The sequence below is a fragment of the Mustelus asterias genome, chromosome 19 (genome assembly GCF_964213995.1).
Source record: "Mustelus asterias chromosome 19, sMusAst1.hap1.1, whole genome shotgun sequence".
Classification (NCBI taxonomy): Eukaryota; Metazoa; Chordata; class Chondrichthyes; order Carcharhiniformes; family Triakidae; genus Mustelus; species Mustelus asterias.
This window is the reverse complement of record NC_135819.1, coordinates 67253595-67275162: the sequence shown is the minus strand read 5'-3', so window position 1 is coordinate 67275162 and position 21568 is coordinate 67253595. Positions and strand designations below refer to the sequence as shown.

At 42.9% G+C, this 21568-nt stretch overlaps 2 protein-coding genes across 5 annotated transcripts in view; one reads left to right on the top strand and one right to left on the bottom strand.

The window, feature by feature from the left end:
• klhdc10 (kelch domain containing 10) overlaps positions 1-1170 on the top strand; it is a 43070-nt gene extending 41900 nt beyond the window's left edge. For 2 of the 3 annotated variants that reach the window (XM_078235796.1, XM_078235795.1), the window contains one exon: positions 89-443. In XM_078235796.1, the coding sequence (XP_078091922.1) occupies positions 89-298 (210 nt within the window). In that variant the 3' untranslated portion in view covers positions 299-443. Of the gene's footprint in view, positions 1-88 lie in introns of all 3 variants that reach the window. The other variant, XM_078235797.1, reaches the window with a different exon arrangement.
• Positions 1171-9336: 8166 nt separating this feature from the next.
• cax1 (cation/H+ exchanger protein 1) overlaps positions 9337-21568 on the bottom strand; it is a 49891-nt gene continuing 37659 nt past the window's right edge. The window contains exons 15-19 of one of the 2 annotated variants that reach the window (XM_078235793.1): positions 17673-17821; positions 16491-16585; positions 16292-16370; positions 14673-14781; positions 9337-10149 (exon numbers count right to left, since the gene is read on the bottom strand). In XM_078235793.1, the coding sequence (XP_078091919.1) occupies positions 10076-10149; positions 14673-14781; positions 16292-16370; positions 16491-16585; positions 17673-17821 (506 nt within the window). In that variant the 3' untranslated portion in view covers positions 9337-10075. The remainder of the gene's footprint in view (positions 10150-14672; positions 14782-16291; positions 16371-16490; positions 16586-17672; positions 17822-21568) is intronic. The other variant, XM_078235794.1, reaches the window with a different exon arrangement.

The following is a 21568-nucleotide window of genomic DNA, read 5'->3' as shown; positions in this document are numbered from 1 at the left end:
TGCCAGTGTTGGCATTGCAAGACATTTCTTATGGTAGCAGTTCTGTACAAGCTGAGGGTCCCTGCTAATTGTTCATTGTGTATTTCAGGCTGGCTGTATGTATGTACATGGTGGAGTGGTCAACATCCATGAAAACAAGCGGACTGATTCGCTGTACAAAATCTGGTTGGTGGTACCCAGCCTGTTTGAACTTTGTTGGGAGAGACTGCTGAAGAGTCTTCCACACCTAACACAGTTCTCTACCACTCAGCTGCTCAATCTTGGACTCACACAAGGACTCGTGGAGAGGCTGAAATGACTGCCAGAGGGAAGGAGGTAGAGAGAGACATGGATTCTGCAATATGGGTGATGGGCAGTGTTGGAGGAAGCTGCTGGAAAGAATACTCCTCAAGGCCTTATCTGCCATAAGTGTTGGATGTCTCAGCTACTTTTTTTAAAGACATCCTATTGATCGCATCAAGTGATATGGACTGGTTCTTCTCTCCTCCCCCCCCCCCCCCCTTCCACATCACGCACACGCCCCCCCCCCCCCACCATCACAGCCCCTCCTCACAAAGCAAGTGGAGCCTTGTGATATTGTTTTTAAATGCTTGTCCCTCACTCTGGGACTATTCTGGTTCTGAGAAACAGGTCAGTCTGAGAGGCTGTTTCCAGTCTCTGTGCCATCATCCCCCAATACCTGCAAGCCTCAACATTTTTTTGGCCAATTCTTTTTGAATCGCAATTTACATGCGATATTTAATCATTTTGCCTCCCTACAAGCCAATTCCTTCCATGAAACGCAACATTTAGGCAGGGCTGATGGTTTCATCTGAAACAGTAGCCTTTTTAAAAAAAAAACTTCCTTCATATTGCTGTTAGACCTGCATGTCCAATATTTCCTGTTTTTTGGTTTCAAATTTGAAGCATTTTTGAGGTTTTTTTCCTCTTGGTTGTGGCATCTGCTTCTCCTTCCCCTTCCCACCCCATTTAAATCTTCCTCCCATCAAGAGCCAAAAACCCAGCAAGTGGTTGCCTTAAAACGCTGTTTTAATCACCGTGAGTACTTTTCACACACGCAATGAGTCCGTCCTGATTCTGCTAACTGTCAGTTGTGTGTTTCAGCCATGCTGATTTGGATTCAATTTACTGTTGTGTATGTGTGAAGTTTTTTATAAAGCTATAATTGTTCATGTGTTTGTGAAAGGAAAGAAACATTTCAGATGTTTGCATTCATCTTACTGCCTTGGTTTAGGGTGCCTTGATTCCCCACACCACCCATAGGTCTGAGCTAACCTGTCAATTATAATGGGGCTTGGGTCAGTGTCAGTACACATCACATCTTTGGCTGACCAATTAAGTAACCTAGTGTCTTGCTAAATCATGCTGACAGCATCACATTGTGTCGTGGGCAAATGAATTTGTAGCATTTTAGACAGTGAACATGCCAGTATGAGCAGCAATCAGTCACTTTCCACATTGGATCATTTACTTTCACTGATTCTTGATTTGACAGAGGGAGGAGAATCTCTGATATTTTTGCTGTTTTCACAGCTGTGATAACAATGAAATTGTCAATGGACTGCACCATTTGAAGGGTGCCTGGGGTTCCCTCTCCTTTCATTGTGCTCCCACTCCTCAAAACTAGATCGTTAACCAATGGTCAGATGTTCCTGATTTGTAATTCTGGAGTTTAAACCTGGGCCAGGACCTGTTTGAGGGGAGGGTTGCTGACAGTTGAGAAATACAGTTGCACCTGAGCAGGCTGAGAAAGTGGGGAAAAATTCCTCTTGCATTTTTCACCTTTTTCTCCTTGCATTTACAATGTAAATACATCTTACTCGGGTCAACTTGACCTCCCCTCTTGGCCCTCAAGCATGGCGCTTTCCCTTCTCCATCCCTTCCTTGCACTCCCATTTTTTGCTTGCTCGCTCTTTCCTTTTCCTAAGTCTGTTCTTCTCCACTTGCACTGTGCCATTATTCATTTTAAAATTGTCAACTATCTTTTTTGGCATTGAGCAGATTTCTAATATGGCAGATGTTCCTGTCTTTCAACAGCTCATTACCCTCACACTCCAGATAACTGCCAATATATCCACCTCTCTCTCCCCCCCCCCCCCCCCCCCCCCACAAACTGTGTTTTAATTTAAACTGTAGCTTTGGCTTGCTTTGTTTTGATACTATGATTAACCAGTCTCCTCGTCTCATCTGGAAAGAATGTGACAACTTAATATGATCTAAGTGTTGTGAACTGGAGCTGCTGTTAAGGGTACCCATAGAGGAGCACCTACCCTCATGAGGCATCATCTGTAATAGATGTAGCATAATATTGAGAGTTTATAATAAATCTGATCTGTAATGGCTGGCTAGGAATTGTTAACTTCATCTCTGGACTTGGGTTGGAACATTTCCACTCTATACAAACCACTAGCAGCAATGTGGAGCATAGTGTATGTTTTGTGTGCAACTGGGCTCTTGCAGGCAATCAGATTGCAGTTAATAAATTGGTTAGCAACAGTTGCAACCCAAATCTTCAATGAAAACTGTTTAATACATCACCAAGTGCTTACATGAGGAATCTGACCAACGACTCAGTTGTCATGGTGTTGAATGGATTAACACCATTCTGGTTCTTAATGTGTATGTCAGGATGGTTCATGGTGAACCTGCTGTTCTCTCTGGGTGAATGGGGTAGGCAAGATTTGAATCTATTTCTGTTCTGCTCTTGTAGAAATTGGCATTTGAACAGAGGCCTGTATTAATGAATCTTCAGAATTGTAAACTCTTGTTAGAGTCAAACTGATGGTTTGCAAAACTAGATGAGATCAAAGTAAAGGTGGGTTCGTCTTTTTTTTAATTTTATCAATTGTCTGGATTTGATTTTTAAATCATTGCAAGATTTTTTTCTCCCCACCTTTTGTAAAATTGTTAATAAAAGCATGAATGAATTTGTTGAATTGTTCATCATGAGTTTATGACCAGCTTCTGTATCTACAATCCAGCTATTGGCTAGAGTTCAGTTATGTGGTAAGTGATTTCTCCCCTGTTCCTTGCCACCAGATGTGGAGCTTTTGGGGTATTCGTTCCAGACCTACCTCAGTAACCATTTATCATCCCTTAAGTGGCAGTTTGCATTTCAGCTACATTATCTACAATTGGGAGCAGGAACTCTGAATGATCCTTCTACCAGATATGCTGAAGGCAAAAGTTATGTACTTGTATAGGGTGTGCCTAAATGTGTGGCACCTAATTTTTGTGTCCCAAGTAGGTTTACATTAACACTGCAAAGAAGTTAGTGAAAAACCCCAAGGCACTGGAACTGACGTAGGAGGATGAGTTAGCAAACAGTTTATTTATTTTGATGCACTGTGCAGAGTACCAGCAACTGTTTCATTACAGCCTGATGTCAATGTGCACTTTAGGGAATGGAGTGGGGGGGATTGTACCCTGTTAATGATCAGAAATGTAAAAACATGTTTTCCCTTGCACCCTGTTGTCTCTGTGCCATCCTGGGAACCATCAGCTCAATTAACTTGTATATAAACACTCAGAAAATATCAGTGGCAAAACTGAAATAAGTTTTGTGGCTGACTTTCTAATTCATTGTCCTGAAATGTTAATGCTGTTTCTCTCTCCAGATACTACCTGGCCTTTGTGTTTCTACATCTGCAGTACTTTGTATTGCCTGGTATGCTGAGTTTGAACCTGCCTAATGAGGGGAGGTGGGGGTAGTGGCACTAGGACTGCATAAATTACTGTGCAAAATAAAAAGCACTGACAAACAGTACATTGAGGAAAATCAGTGAGGCACTAGCCAAAGCTCAAACAAACCAGTGCAGCCTGTTCTTGGAAAGGTGGTCATGTTTGATGGGAGTAAATTACTGGTGGCAGAGATGACTGAAGGACATTGTAGCAACGCTCCTTTAGTGACTGGGACACTAAAGTTCTCCCTCATGTCACTGCTCACTTCCATTTAGTTATTGCTTTTTGAATTTTAAAATTTAATCAAACTCCAACTTTAGGAGACACTGCTGAAAGTTGCTCTGAGGGCTGCATGTTATTAGTGTGTGCATTTAGTAATAAAGTTGAGTTTGTGAACATATGAATTAGGCTATTTTACCCTTCAGCTTGCTCCACCATTTGAGATCATGGCTGATCTGATTGTGACAGCTCCATTTTTCTGTCTATCCCTATGACCTTTGACTCAACTTGACCCAATGACAGTTTTGCTTTCTGGGAAGCAGAAATTCCAAAAGCTTTAGAGCTGAGGAGAGGGCCCTTAGAGGGTGTCTCTTAAATGGAAGACCCTTTTTAAACTGTTCCTTAGTTCTAATCTTTACCACAAGGCAAAATATCCTTTCAGTATCCAACCTATCACCTCAATGGATGTAGGCTGAACCTGTCCAACCTTTCATTAAATAACCCCTTCATCCCAGGAATCAGCTAAGTGAGCCTTTTCTGTAAGGCAGTTATGTCCTTAAAGATGACAACTGTCCATTCTCTAACTGGTCTCACCAAGGATCTACACAACCGTAGAAAAACATCCCTGCTTTTATTGCAAGGGGAATGGAATATAAATGACAACCTTCAATTTACTTTCCTAATCACTTACTGAATGGCTCGAGATTCATCCCATCTTTGTTTTACAATCTTTCTACTTAAGTGTAACTTTCTCTATTCTTCTTGCTTTTATCTACATTGTATTCCATCTGCCAAATTTCAGTCTACTCAACCCATCTACTTCCCAATGCAGATTCCTTGTTCACAACTTTTTTTCCTACTGATGTCTAGAAGAGGCTGAAACCAAGTCATTGATGTAAATAATTGAGGCCCCAATACTCCTACCATGTGATATGCCATTACATCTTGCCAATCTGAAACTGACCAATTTATGCCTTGTTTCTCTACCAATCCTCCATTCTTGGTAAGCTGTTTTACAGATTAACCTTTGTGGCCTCTTAAGGAATCATCCTTTTACCAACACAGTTTAATCAATTTCACTTGCCCCGATTGCATTGAAATTATCCCATTTAACCTTTAATAGATTCCAGCATTTTCCTGATGAGTTTAATACATGTCCAGCTTTGTCTCCTTTCTTGAAAAGAGCTACAGTTGATATTTTCCAATCTGCCAACTTGGAAAATTAAAACCAATGCACTTTCATGTGCCCCTAGAATAAAGTCCATCAGGTCCTGGGGTGTGTCAATAATTTTCAGTCTTTACTGCATCTGTTCAATTCATTGCCAATTCTAAAGTTGCCTCAATTGTCTACAGCTGACATCTTTCATTTGACTGCTGCTTTTACATAAATGAGGTGACTACGAACTGCTATTGGGTTCCAAAGGAATCAGCAGCTCTGACAAAATAACTTCCTGGCTAAATGTAAAACAGGCCCATGTTGCCTTGGCAAAGTTTCAGGTGAATAGTTTTCTTCCATTTTCTCAAACTGTGGGTGGGGGATGTCTTTCACCAAGAACAGGTTGATAGGATACTAATGACTATGCTATAGTGGTAGTGGAGCCAAAGACAATGATACCAGAAAGCTTTCCTACTGGTGAGAGCTAGGACAAGGGGACACAATTACACATTGAAACAAGCTCAAGGCAATGGTATACTCCATAATGTAAATTAAAGCTAATTTAATGGGATGGCAGTGATTAGCACTACTGCCTCACAGCACTAGGGACCTGGGTTTGATTCCTGGCTTGGGTCACTGGATGGAGTTTGCACATTCTCCATGTCTGCATGGGTTTCCTCCAGGTGCTCGGGTTTCCTGAGTCTAAAGATATGCAAGTTAGGTGCATTGGCTGTGCTAAATTACCCCTTAGGTGAGACAGATTAGCAGGGTAAATGTGGGGTTAGAGATGGGGCCTAGGTGGGATTGTCAGTGCAGACTCAATGGGCTGAATGGCCTCCTTCCTTGCATTGTAGGAATTCTAAACAAATGTCCATAACATCCTGACCAACCCTTGCACCTAAATTCATGTTAAAGGGATAAACCAGGCCCCACATTTGTTAAGACTTGACAGCATCACTATTTCTGTATACCCAAGTCAGAACCTGACTGTCTCAGTAGTGCTAATGCATGTTTGGAAAGTGAGGGTTCTTTCAAAACATGAGGAAAGTCACAATGAAATTCATGCAATACACATAATGGGAGCTGCAGTTTCTATTGCCACTGTCAACTTACAGGAGGGGCATGGTTAAGGTTTATATTTGGAAACAGTCCTGGGAAGAAAGAACCCAATAGACCCATGGTCAACATAAAAGCATGTCAAACTTCAAATTCAGACAACAATGATCTGCCAATCTGCTCAAGGTTTACTCCTGAAGAATAAACTATTAGGAGGACATGAAATCCAATAGGAACACCTGTAGGGAGAGAAAGTTTAACATAGCAACTTGACCCTTTTGTCCCACGTCAAGATAGTTGGATTTATCAAACCAAGTAATCCATACATTTTGTTTGCAAATGCAAATGGAAAGTTAGCTCAGTTTGGACCTTAAGGCTTCCCACAAGTGATGTGGAACAGCAACCATTTGAAATATGCTGGTCTATTCTCATGCCAACTGTATTTATTTTTAATTTTTCTGCTGGACTCAGTTCAGATACAATAAATCTGTCTATTTTGCTTGCCTTGTTCTCAGACCTATGCTGGAGTATGAAGTGTAAATAATAGGAAAAGTTGGTCAGGTGTGCATGTTGGGTTTCCTACATTTTCTACCTTGATGTTCAAGAGGAATGAGGGTACCATGTGTTTTAACTCAAGTCTAATAAATGTACTACTGTTTAAACAGCTTTAAGATGAATTATTCAGGATCATGTTGAACCTTTGTTTTCAAGCAATAAATACAACAGGCTTCAGTTTTCTAGAACATGAAGTTGGCTAGTTTTGCATGCATCCTCCAGAATTTTAAAATAGAAACAAAGATAGAAGGCCATTTGGCCCTTCAAGCCTACTCCACCATTCATGGCTGATTGTCCAACTCAATAGCCTAATCCTGCTTTCTCCCCATAACCTTTGATCTCATTTGGCCCAAGTGCTATATCCAGCTGCCTTGAATACATTAAAGTTGCTTGGGTGGGTGAACTGTGATGTGGAGATCCTTCAGCATAATGTGGACAGGTTGGGTGAGTGAACAAATCAATGGCAGATGCAGTTTAATTTGGATAAATTAGGTTATTCACTTGAAGCAAAAACAAGGTGGCAGATTACTACCCAAATGGCTAAATTGGGAGGGGAGAGTGTGCAGTTGGCTCTGTGCACCAGTTGAAGATAAGCATGCAGGTGCAGCAGGCAGTAAAGGCAACAAATTGTATGTTGACCTTCATTGCAAGAAGTTTCAAGTACAGGAGCAGGGATGTGTTGTTGCAATTATATAGGGCCTACTTCCTGTGGTAATGAATTCCACAGGCTCACCACTTTGGGTGAAGAAATGTCTCCTCACCTCTGTCCTAAATGGTCTACCCTGAATCCTCAAACTGTGACCCCTGATTCTGGACACACCCACCATCAGGAACATCCTCCCTGCATCTACCCTGTCTCATCCTAGAATTTTTCTAAGTCTCGATGAGATCCCCCCTCATTCATCTGAACTCCAGCAAAAACAGCCCTAACCTAGTCAATCTCTCCTCAAATCAGTCCGTCATCCATGGTAAACCTTCACTGCACTCCCGAGAGCAAGAACATCTTTCCTCAAAAAAAAAGAGACCAAAACTGCACACAATATTCTAGCTGTGGCCTCACCAAGGCCCTATATAATTGCAACACATCCCTGCTCCTGTATTTGAAACCTCTCACAATGAAGGCTAACATACCATTCGCCACCTTTAATGCCTGTTGCACCTGCATGCATACCTTCAGTGACTTGTGCACAAGGACACCCGGGTCCCACTGCACATTCCTCTCCCAATTTCTATTCAGGTAGTAATCTGCCTTGTTTTTGCTTCCAAAGTGAATAACCTCACTTATCCAAATTATACTGCATCTGCCATTGATTAGCCCACTCACTCAACCTGTCCAGATCATTCTGAAAGATCTCTGCATCCTTGTCACAGTTCACCCTCCCACCCAACTTGGTATCATCTGAGAACTTTGAGATGTTACATTTTGTTCCCTCATCTAAATTAATATATTGGGAATAGCTGGGGTCCCAGCACCAATCTGTGGCACCCCACTAGTTACTGCCTGCCAATTTGAAAAGGACCCAAAGTACAGACCATTCAGGATTTTCCAGAACTTACAACAAGGAAAAGATTCAAATACATAGCAGGATTCAAACACAGGTCCCCAGAGTATTAGCTGAGTTTGAATTAACAGTCAAGCGATAATACTACTTGGCACCATAAGCTCCCTAATACCTCATGTAACAGTCACCCTTCCTCCAGGTCTGGGCCTGTTTGCCAACTATATTCATCATCAATACAAAGTTACACAGGGGATTCAATCAAGATCATGCTGATTTTCTCAACTTCTAGATCAAGATCAAACCAGATTTACATTACAGGCTGTAGAAACATCCTATACAAGCTGATCACCAGCACAGTCAAACAGGTTCAACTCTCCTGAAGGTAGTGTTTGTCACAGGCCAGCAGCCTTTTCCACAGACAATATACTTCTGCAAGTTGAAAGCACAAGCCCCTGGCCCTGTCCCCTATCCAGTTACAATAACTGGATTATAAACACAATGAAATCCCTTCACTCACTTAGAACCTCAAATCACTACAAATTGTGCAGGCCCAATGAGCAACTGTTCTTTTACAAATTCAGCTTTTGCACCTGTTTGAGCCTCTATCAGGTGGTCAAAACTGGACAAAGATTTAACTAAACTCTCACAAGGGAAAATGGTTAAGCATAGTTTTGAATGAATTTTCCCACAATTACACTCTAGTACCATGTTGACTGGTCATGAATCTTTAGAAATGCTGCATTAAATCATCTCAGTCTCTTACCCCATTGACTTCAGTCCAGTTTAGGGTAAAAGTACTTCAGCATTTGATCTGCCCGCATACAGAAGTGACAATTAGCAAATAAAACAGTTGAACAGATTTGTTTCAGTCCCAAAACTCATACCTTGGTACTGAATGCAAACTTGTGGATCATTCCCCCAAATACCTGCTTCTAAAAGGTCACCATTGAAAAGTAAACTAACAAGGTCGCACTGATCTCTTCAAGACACTGGTGTCCAGTCTCCCAGCAGATTCAAACCATGGAAAACAACCTGTGAAATTGCAGCAGATCATCCATAAGATTCCATCATGTGAAGCTTAAAAGCAGTGGAGAGAAAAAAAAAGCCTAGACATCATGAACCTAGTTAGAGACCTTTTGCTGAATATATGACCAGAGAGGCAGCATTGAATGACATTAAAGAGCAGGATCCTTGGCAGATTCTCCTCTTGCTGAGATTTCTATTGTTACAGCATTCAAGAGGGCAGCTATTTTAATTCCTCCAGCACTAGAGTCAAACTTAAGGTTATAAATGGAGATACAGTAAAAATTTTATTTTAAACAATTGATTTACCCTATAAATACATTTCACCCACTTGCAGTCCCTCCAACACTATACATCTGTATTAAGTTAATATAGCAAGGAAGTCACTGCTTCCTTCAGATATTCCTAACTGGAGTTTTAGTACAAATTCATTTTTTCCAAATCAAAGAAAATCATATTTAGATCAAAGATCAAACTGTTAGTCCTCAGACAAGGATGCAAATCTTGGAAGTATGTAGGGTCAGCATTGCTTCAGTGCAGTATCACCTTACAGAACCTCTTCCAAAATGAAATCTCTGAAGCGAGAAGCCAAACTCCGCTGTCCTCTCCTCCTGGATGCAGAATGTGATATTAGGCCTCAGGTTGAAGAAAGTTGACTGATGGTAGGAGAGCTGAATCACCATAAGACAGGAGATTTGCAAATTGTACAAAGTGGTATTCAGTCACTACTTCCCAGCACTATGGAGTTCAGTTCACAACATTAGCTCCCACTCTTGAACGATGGTTGGATTTTTTCCTTGACGAATCCGCAGACTTACTGACTGCCAGTAACTATTCTAGAGCTTTCAAATTACCCATGTAGAGAGAGTTCAGTGATTCAATTTTAGCATCCACTTGGAGATGGAGCAAAGAAGTACATGGACATGATAATGAGGTAGACTACCACCAGTGCTGTGCCTGCGGAAACAAAAATCAGTGTCAGGATTTAAAATATGGCAAAGAACATTCTTTGCTGAAAATAGAAGATTGGCTGCCCTCAGCACCTGACTGTAGCACAAAGCATCTGAAATACAGACGGTGAGTTGAATGGCCAGTTTCTGCACTGTGAATGCTATGCAAGTTAGAACATAGAAAAAATACAGCACAAACAGGCCCTTCGGCCCACAAGTTGCACCAGTCATGTCCCTACCTACCTAGGCTTATATATAGGCTTACCTATAACCCTCAATCCTATTAAGTCCCATGTACTCATTCAGAAGTCTCTAAAAGACCCCATCAAGTTTGCCTCCACCACCACTGACAGCAGCCGATTCCACTCACCCACCACCACCCCGAGTGAAAAACTTACCCCTGACATCTCCTCAGTACCTACTCCCCAGCACCTTAAACCGGTGTCCTCTCGTAGCAGCCATTTCAGCCCTGGGAAAAAGCCTCCGAGAATCCACCCGATCTATACCTCTCAACATCTTGTACACCTCTATCAGGTCACCTCTCATCCTTCATCTCTCCAAGGAGAAAAGACTGAGCTCCCTCAGCCTATTCTCATAAGGCATGCCAACCAATCCAGGCAACATCCTTGTAAATCTTCTCTGCACCCTTTCAATCATTTCCATATCCCTCCTGTAATGAGGCGACCAGAACTGAGCACAGTACTCCAAGTGGGGTCTGACGAGGGTCTTATAAAGCTGCATCATTATCTCCCAACTCCTAAACTCAATCCCTCGATTAATGAAGGCCAGCACACCATACGCCTTCTTAACCACCTCCTCTACCTGCGAAGCCAATTTGAGAGTCCTATGGACCCCGACCCAAAGGTCCTTCCAATCCTCTACACTGCTAAGAGTCTTACCCTTGATATTATACTCCTTCATCCCATTTGACCTGCCAAAATGGACCACTACACATTTATCTGGGTTGAAGTCCATCTATCACTTCTCTGCCCAGTCTTGCATCCTATCGAAGTCATGCTGCAGCTTCTGACATCCCTCCAACCTATCCACAACACCACCAACCCTCGTGTCGTCAGCTAACTTACCAACCCATCCCTCCACTTCCTCATCCAGGTCATTTATGAAAATGACAAACAGCAAGGGTCCCAGTACAGATCCCTGGGGCACTCCACTGGTGACCAACCTCCATTCAGAAAAAGACCCATCTACAACCACTCTGCCTTCTGCAGGCAAGCCAGTTCTGGATCCACAAGGCAACAGCCCCTTGGATCCCATGCCCCCTCACTTTCAAGAAGTTTTGCATGGGGGAAGTTCTGTTCAGTTCCATTGTTACTGGGACTTGTTAGGGTAGAGATCAGAAACCCCAAAGAGGTATATTAAGTTAGACTAGACCCCAACTGTTATATTTGGCAATTATGATATGACGTTTCACACCAGACAATTCTACTGAAACTGGGAAGCTTTTATCAAAACTTTAACAGCACAGTTTAACAAATGAATTCGCTCAACATTTGAACAATGCTTAAATATGATATGACTGTCAATCTGTCCTTACAAATTCCAATTCAAGCAATATTCCTCTTATTGACTTAAAATGTCTCTTTCGTATCAGCAACACAGACCTTCATGCTTGAACTTAGAGCTTTTTGAACACCTCGGGTGGGGGGGGGGGGGGGGGGGGGGGAGAGAACAGAAACATGTCTGAGTCCCAAACAGCAGCATCCAGAGAAAAAGACATCTCTTGCTTCTTTCAGAACCAGGCAGTAGCTGCTCATTTTAAACAAATGAGTTTTCCTGCAAGCTTAGCTCCTCCCATTAGCACACATCTTATCAACCTAATCAAATCTCTAGTAAAATCCCAAGTAAACACAAATGCATTAACTCTTTAGACAAACACACCATTAGCTAAAATCGATTATCCTGCATTCTCAATATGGAGCTTCCTGTTTTCCCCAGTCAAACACCTTGAAGCTGACTTTAAACAAGAAACATGATAGAAAATACATTTCTTAAAGGCACAGTATCACAGGCTCTTGCCTCAAAACCAACTCCCACCTCAATCAGATTTCACATAAGCCTCAAGTACATCAACTGGATCTGGACTGAACAAGTTTCAGAATACAAGTGATTCAAATCTAAGGCCCCACAGTCAAGGGCAAAGGGCTCAACTCATCTTCAATCCTACAAGTTTAACTTCCTTTAAAATACAAAATGATGCCCATTGAAACAAATCGATTCTCAGAGCTGAGGGACATTGTGGCCAGGTGCATCCAAGCTAGGAAAGGATAAGAGCTCAGGACATTTCAAAACACTTAATATTTTAAGTGTGGCAACTGGTTGCAGTGGCTATTTTACAGGATTAATGATCTAGAGGCCTGGATTAATAATCTGAAATGCAAATTCAGTCCACCAAACATATTGGGGAATTTAAATTCAGATAATTATATCTGTAAAAGGCTAGCATCTAAATGGTGATGAAACTAATAAACCATATTGGCTTATTGATGTCCCTCAGGGAAGGAAACCTGCCATCCTTAACCAGTGTGGCCTGTGGTGAATAGACCCACAGCAATGTAGCCGAATCTTAACTTCCCTCAAATGGTCAAGCAAGCCACTTGCATCAAATCCACCTCAAACCATAATCCACAGATTTGCAGCAGTTTGTGGCAACTCACCATCACCAAGGGCAATAAATGCAGACCTTCCAAGTGACAAATCTAATTAAATTAAAGGTAACTAATTTGCCCACAGCAACATCCCAAAAGCAGTAAATGACATGACCATATAATTAATGTTAATACCAGGAAGCAGCAATTTGCCCATCTTTCAAAGGCTAGAATTTAGTTCTTTTCCAATCTCCATTACTGCAAATTCTCACTTTGCAAGAATAACCAATTACTTTTCAGTTATCGAAACCACTTCCAGCACCCTTTCAGGTAGTGCATTCCAGATCGTAACTTATCACAGAATGAAAAGTTCTCTTCTTTGGTTCTTGTATCAATCTGAAGCTGTGCTCCAGAGGAGTGCTAGGAAATGAAATACATTCCCATTTCAGACAGTTTTGACTCACAGCACAGTGTTTAACACAGCATTACTGCACATTGACTGTGGTTCCTTGTCAAACTGCCAGCTTGGTGACATGGGATCATGCTCATTAGAAACTGGGTCAAGATTGCCTGCTCATGCAAGACCTTCATCCAATGACTGTGGGAGCAGATTGGATAGGGATCTTGGTTTGGGAAAGAGGAATGGAGGAGTGAAGAAAGGTTGTGACAATAAAGGGCTGCGTTCACTCATTTCTTATGTACCCAAGTCACAACATTTTATTATAGGATGTAGATAATTCAGGATAACAAGTTATTCAGACATGGCAATTGCAGCAGCTTGTGAGAGCTGATTTATCCTCAGACATAAAGGAGGTACCAATTCTTGGGAAGTGACTTTAAATTCATTCAAGGGATGTGGGCTTTGTTGGCTAGGTCAGCGTTCATTGCCTATCTAATTGCCCTCAAGGTGGTGAGCTGCCTTCTTGAACCACTGCAGTCCATGTGGTGTAGGTAAACCACCAATGCTGTTGAGGGAGGGAACTCCTGGATTTTAACCCAGCAACAGTGAAGGAATGGTGATATATTTCCAAGTTCGGATGGTGAGTGGCTCGGAGGGGAACTTCCAAGTGGTAGCGTTCCATTTTACCTCAACCTCATTTCCTTAGACCACAGCACAAAACCCAATATCTAGCCTGATGCTCACATGCATTACTGAGGAAGTACAGCATTTTCACACATGCCCTTTTTCAGATTAAATGCAAAGCTCTTGCCTGTCCACATATGGTTGTAAATAAGGTCCACTGCTGAAGAACAGCAGAGGAATTTTTACCAGTCCTGGTCAATATTTATCCCTCATCCAGCATTACTTTGAAAAGGATTGTCCACTGAGACCATCTGGTCCTTCAAGCCTGCTGCACCATTCATGATCATGGCTGATCATCCAACTCAATAGCCTGATGGCACCTTTTCCCCCATATCCTCTGATTCCCTTTGCCTCAGAGCTATATCCAACTCCTTGAAAACACATGTTTTGGCCTCAACTGCTTTGTGGTGCGAATTCCACAGGCTTGCCACTCTGGGTGAAGAAATGTCTCCTCATCTCCATCCTAAAACATCTTGGAGCTAGCTGTGCTTATACTGGCTGCTATATTCCCCAATTCACAACAGCAGCTACTCTTCAAAAATATTTCAATTTCTGAAGAAAGGTGGGTCTGTGCTAGATAAATACAAATCATTAAGTGGTTGGACAGTTATTGTTCAGACTGCAAATGAAGCAGGTACCCCAAGTTTCAGGGACAGAATAAAGGGCTAAATACAAAGACCTTTGGCCAAACATCCAATTACATTACTTGCACAGACACACAAGTAAACAATTCATTGCCCCTCTGCCAGGTGTGATATCTGCATTACTTTTTGTACCATACTGATTTCCCACAAAGTGTTTTATTCTTCCATACAGCTCATTGAAAGAAAGTCAACTTACCTTGAAAATAATCACACTTCCCATCCATGAAGATATAGTTCATTAAGATGACACTGAATATTGATGCCCAAAGATGGAGGTCACTGAACAGCAGATTAAACCCTACAGGCTAAACAAAAAGCAAATGGCACCACGGTCAGTACATGGGTGGTCGAGATCATTTTTGTATTCAGTCTTAATCAGGGCCTTGCAGCTAAATACAAGCCTTTTCCACAAAGTTGTCAGTTCAGTGCAACCTGCTGAGCCAGATTGAGTACAGTGTTGAAGAGTGCCAGAAGACCATGAGAAACAGGAGCAGCCATTCTGCTCCTCAAACCTACAAGATCATGACTAATCTGACTGCAGACTTAGCACCATCCCAGTTTGTTCCCCATACCCTTTACTCACCTGAAGATTTAATCTCTGCCTTGAATATACTCAAATGGCCCAGCCCCCACTGCTCTCTGGGAGAGAATTCTGAAAACTGACCCTTCTCAGCTCAGTCTTAAATAGGAGATCCCCTAATTTGTTTTAAAATTGTGCCATCTAGTTCTGGAGCACCTGAAGGAAACCCATGCAGACACGGAGAACGCAGAGTCTCCAGTGACCCAAGCCAGGAATTGAACCCAGGTCCCTGGCACTGAGATAGCAGTGCTCACCACTGCACCACCCCGAGCTAGCCCTTTCTCATCATGTGATTGTTTTAAGTTCCTCCCTTTGTTTTGCTCCTTGCTTTGACTTTCCTTGGGATGCTTTCTGAATCTATGATGTTCTCTCTTCACAAAGTCTCTGCATTTCATTGCTTCCCCATTATCAATTTCTCCAATTTCACTTCAAGAGACCCACACTCAGTTCAGCTACTTTCCCTTTCATATTTATATTTACACACGCTTGGAAGTTTTCATTGTCTGTTTTTAGATTTCTTGCTAGTTTTGTCATCCATTGCCAAAAGGAATGGACACTGGCACCAATAGGAAAAAAACTGATCAATCCTTTGAAGCTTTTCTTCCAGTACATGAACTCTCCCAACAAGTCACTGAACTACTAAAGGCCCCAACTCAACTTCCACTCCCTCACCTTGTACTCAATCTACAATCAATTTCCGACTCTGCAGCACCCCTTCCTTAGTCCAGTGACCACAATATTTGAGACCATCCTCTGCTCAAAATCCAATTTTCATCCTGTCTGCAGCGCCAGGACCTTCCTTGATGACTAACCATGGTTCACTGCCTCCCAACTCAATATCAAATGTATCTGACACAATGAACCATTCATGGTCTGGTGGCCTACTTCTGCCACTACACTGTTGGTTCCAGTGCCACCAGCACTAACTCCTGTTCTGGCTTCTTCCGCCAGCCCTAAACACCTCACTTAGGGTTCCAATTTGGGGGCCACATGCCAACCTGAGCAATACCATCCCTGTGGTAAGTCAGCTCCAAGCTAGACCCTACACAAGATAAAAGTTGTTCAAAATTCCACTGCTAATACTCTTTCCTAGACTATGTCCCTTCAATATACTTCATCCTTTTGTACAAACGTTTCCCACTGGTTTGCCCTCCCCCACACTTGCATTAAAGCCAGTTTCCCTCCCATCCCCGCACCATCAGTGGCAACCTTGCGGATAGGAGTTAAATACTTACATAAATGACTGAGAAGAGTACCAGAATTGGGATTTGCAGCATACATACTTGTACAGCAATGGAACTCCCAACTTCCAGGCTGAGGAGACAGATCAAGATGGATGAATAGCAAATAATCCACAGACAGGCCAGTTCACAAAGTTGAAGAACAGAGTGACACATTGTGTGTTTCTTTGCCCCTCAATTAGGAGTAACATACCTGAGGCTGATGTTATTTTGCAGTGCAAACTGGATTCCATTTACAATCTCAGGAAGCTCAGGGACCATTGCCAAGACAGTTACACCGAGAAAGTACTGTTTTGGAGAGTATAAAACACAAGAGGGAAGCAATTAGAATAAAGCAGTCACTAGATTAATTTCTGCCCTTTCCAGCCCAAAAGCACAAGTTGTAGAACAAACAGGGACCAATCCAGCACCCAAACCTTCCATTGTACACAATCATCCCAATTCTACCTTCATCTATTTAACTTTCAGGAACAGTATTTTTCCTCAAATTTCAGTTGATTCATAGATCTGCACACATACCCACCTTGGCCCCTCCAAGAAAACCAATCTAAATCCCCAGCTAGGGCCATCCACGCTCTATTGCCATTTCTGAACTTCCCCAGCACCACACCATCCCTTACCAGAACTTGGTTCCAGCTGGTCCCTTGCCCCCTCAGAAGCTACTGTGTCCCTCTCCCATTCCAGAAGACTTCTTGTGATGTCCTTCACTGCTGCTGTCAAAATCCTGGAACTCCCTTCCTAATTGCCCTTGTAGTCCGTGTACAGTGCTATTACAGATCAGCAATAAATGCTGGCTTAGCCAGCAATTCCTACATCCTGTCAGTGAAGGTGGGTGTTTGATAACACCTTGGTACATCTGCAAACTCTACAAGCAGCTGAGACATCAAATGATTTTGAAAAAAACTTCCTGCAACAGGTTTGTGATCTCTTATTAAATCACATGAACAAGTCGTTTTGAATGTGCTACCGATCATTCTAGCATCCAAGTCTGGAACGCTACCTTGAAAAACAGTGGTGGAAAAAGATTCAACAGCAACTTTCAAAAAGGGATATTGATAGATTAGTTGAGATTTGCATGACTTCAAGAAGAGCAGGGAATGGTACTATTAGAACAGCTTTGATGGACCAATGGTTTCAGTGTTGCATGATTCTAGAAGTCAAACAGACCCATACCAAGAACACAGTGAGCCAGTTATAGAATTAGCAGATACAGAATTGCTTACATATAGCAAACCAACTCTGCAGAGACAGGATCAACCTACAAGACTCAGCTATCCCTCAAGACCCAAGTTATTAATCCTGTTCATCTTGCCCATTAGTGCAGATGTTTAAAAAAAACACATGGTACTACTGACAGAATAGCAGAGTGACTTACCGATGAGATTGCAGAGTTTGACAGCAAGGGGCTAATGTGTTCAGACACCAATTCAGCGCAGGCAGACATGAAAACAGTGGCTACAATGAGTAGCACCACAGCTCTCCATCGTGACCAGTGAATGACAACATTGTGACTGTGTCCTGAAACTGAGAAGCTGCATGTTAGTCTGACACCAGCAAATATCCTTGTGGCGAGTGGGACTAATTGGATAACTATCCAAGAGCCTACATGTGCACAATAGGCCAAGTAGCTTCTTTCTGTCCTGTATCATTTTATGCTAGTCCAAGTTGGATCAAGTTGTGCATCGTCAGTCTTCCATAACAAGGAAAGAGTAAGGAAAAAATTGAAGGTATGCAGGTGCACAGGCAGAGGTCATAATACTGGGGATAAACTCAGGGGCATTTAAACAAATGATGGGGCAAAAATCAAGCTAGCTACAATTGGCAAAGAGGCATTTAACAAGCATTTCCCTAGCATCCAAGATGGCATGCAACACCATTGCAGGGGTCCTTCAGTCTGAAAATATAGTGTGACTAATGTTGGGTACAGAACATATACAAGATTGCTCGAGTTTGCTATTGAAGACCAGCAGAATAGTCAGGAAGTGGGTTCTTGGCTTCAATTCAATGTACAGTGAGCTGAAGAACCATTTGAAGTAGGAAGTTTACAGTTCCATCTCTGCACCAGCTGCAATTCACACATCCTCACCAGAGAATCATTTCTGAAGTTGGGTTTTTGGATATTGCAAGTGGAGATGCTTCCCTCATCTGAGAATTAGGAGGAATCCAAGGGTGCATGGTGGTTAGTTTTTCTTTAAACTGCCAGAGGGGGGTTACAATAGATTAATTTACCGAGTGCCATATTTGTCTACAGCTCACTTGAAACATGTTTGCTAACCTGGCCTGTCCCTTCAAGGCTGATCATGCAAACCAGCAAGTAGTTCCAGGAGTCAACTAAAAAGACATTGTCAGAAATTGCTAAGATTGATAAAATAGGTTTTCAATATTGTTTGACCGGAGCAAGAGAGGAGTGACTGGTGGCTAGAGTGAAAAGGTAAGAGATTGGCTTTATTTTACTTACTTTTTCACGGGATTTCTTAGTCTAGTAGTTTTATGGGAAAAACAGAAGTAGGCAGACTGCAGGGTGACCTGGGAAGGTTTTTGTTTTGTAGTTTTTTTTTAAGCGTGCGGGAGGTTTAAAAAGCAGGCCGCACTATCCAGCAGGCAGCGTTGAGAGCAGGCGGCAGAGTGAGCAGGTAGCAGAGTGAGGGCTGAAGGGCTTTGGCGACCCCCCCCCCCCCCCAAAGAGTAAAAAAAGAATGCCAGGCAAGATGTTGGAATGCTCCTCTGGCAGGATGTGAGAGTGGGAGATCAGGGAGACCTCTGGTATCCCTGACAACACCACCTGCAAAAGATGCATCCAGCTGCAAGCAAAGCGTGTTAGGGAACTGGGAGAAGGAGCTTGATGACCTCCATCTAATTTGGGAGAATGAGAAGTATATAGACAGTAGCTTTAGGGAGATAGTTACACCTAAGCAGCAGAGCACAGGAAATTGGGTTACTGTGAGAGGAAATGGAAATGCGAAAGGACAGGCAGAGCAGGGTTCCCCTGTGGCCACACCCCTCCACAAAAGGTATACCGAATTGGATATTGTGGGAGATGCTTTACCTGGGACAAGCTGCGACAGCCAGAACTCTGATATGGAGTCTGGTTCTACAGCGCAAAAGGGTGGGAGGAAGAGGAGAGCAGTAGTGATCGGGGACTCAATGGTCAGAGGTACGGACAGGAGGTTCGGTGGTCAGGACAGAGACTCCCGCATGGTTTGTTGCCTCCCGGGTGCCAAGGTCAGGATGTCTCTGATCGTGTGCACAGCGTTCTAAAGTGGGAAGGTGATCAGCCAGATGTCGTGGTACACATCAGTACAAATGACGTAGGTAGGAAGAGTGAAGAGGTCCTAAAGAGTACAAAGAGCTTGGAAGGAAGTTAAAAAGCAGGACCCCGAGGGTAGTAATCTCAGGATTTCTACCTGTACCACGTGCCAGAGGGCAGGAGTAGGATGCTTGGGCAGATGAACACGTGGTTGAGGAACTGGTGTAGGGGGCAGGGTTTCTGATTCTTGGATCATTGGGACCTCTTCTGGGGCAGGTGGGACCTGTACAAGAGAGACAGGTTACACCTAAACTACAAGGGGACCAATATACTCGCAGGGAGATTTGCTAGTGTTATTGGGGAGCATTTAAACTAGATTTGCAGGGGGATGGGAACCAGAGTGCCAGAGCAGATAGTGGAGCAGGGGTAAAAAGGCAGGTTAGTTCAAGCAAAATCACAAATGAAGGGTTGAGTGTGGTGGAAATAACCTTTTGAGGTGTGTCTATTTCAATGCCAGGAGTATTGTGGGGAAGGCAGATGAGCTGAAGGTGTGGATAGACACATGGAAATATGACATTATAGCCATTAGTGAAACTTGGCTACAGGAGGGGCAGGACTGGCAGCTTAATGTTCCAGGGTTCCAATGTTTCAGGCAGGATAGAGGCAGAGGGATAAAAGGTGGGGGGGGTGGCATTGTTGGTCAGGGAAAATGTTACAGCAGTACTCAGGCAGGATAGATTAGGGAGCTTGTCTACAGAGGCCCTATGGGTGGAGCTGAGAAACAGGAAAGGTATGACCACATTAATGGGGTTGTATTGTAGACCACCCAATAGTCAGCAAGAATTGGAGGAGCAAATCAGCAGAGAGATAGCTGACAACTGCAAGAAACAAAGTTGTGATAGTAGGGGATTTTAATTTCCCACATGTAGATTGGGACTCGCATACTGTTAAAGGTTTAGACAGGGTAGAGTTTGTAAAATGTGTTCAGGAGAATTTTCTACATCAGTATATGGAGGAACTAGAGAGGATGCGATATTGGATCTCCTATTGGGAAATGAGTTAGGGCAGGTGATGGATGAGAGTGTGAGGGATTGGATCCAGTGATCATAATGCCATTAGTTTCAACCCGATCATGGATAAGGATAGATCTGGTCCTCGGGTTGAAGTTCTGAACTGGAAAAAGGCCAAATTTGATGAAATGAGAAGGAATCTGGGCAGTGTGGATTGGCACAGGCTGTTCTCCGATAAGGCTGTAAATGGAAAGTGGGAGGCCTTCAAAGGAGAAATTGAGTGTGCAGAGTTTGTATGTTCCTGGCAGGATTAAAGGCAAAGTAAATGGGAATAAGGAACCTTGGTTCTCGAGGGAGATTGTAACACATTAAGAGGGAGAGAGAGTTGTACAAAATGTACAGGCAGCAAGAAACACATCAGATGCTCGAGGAGTATAAAAAGTGCAAGAAGCTACTTAAGAGGGAAATCAGGAGGACTAAAAGACAACATGAGTTTGCTTTGGCAGACAAAGTGAAGGAAAATCCAAAGAGCTTCTATAGGTATGTTAGGAGCAAAAGGATAGTGAGGGATAAAATTGGTCCTCTTGAAGACCAGAGTGGTAGACTGTATGGAACCAAAAGAGATGGGGGAGATACCAAATGTTTTTTTGCATCCGTATTTACTGAGGAAACGGGCATGGAGTCTACGGAAATAGGGCAAACAGGTAGAGAGGTCATGGAACCTTTACAGATTAAAGGGGAGGAGGTGCTTGCTGTCTTGAGGCAAATCAGAGGATAAATCCCCAGGACCGGACAGGGTACTCCCACAGACCTAGAGGGAAGCTAGTGTTGAACTTGCAGGGGCCCTGGCAGACATATTTAAAATGTCAGTATTCACAGGGGAGGTGCCGGATGATTGGAGGGTGGCTCATGTTGTTGCGTTGTTTAAAAAAGATTCCAAAAGAAATCCGGGAAATTATAGGCCAGTAAGTTTGACGTCGGTGGTGGGCAAGTTATTGGAAGGTGTGATAAGGG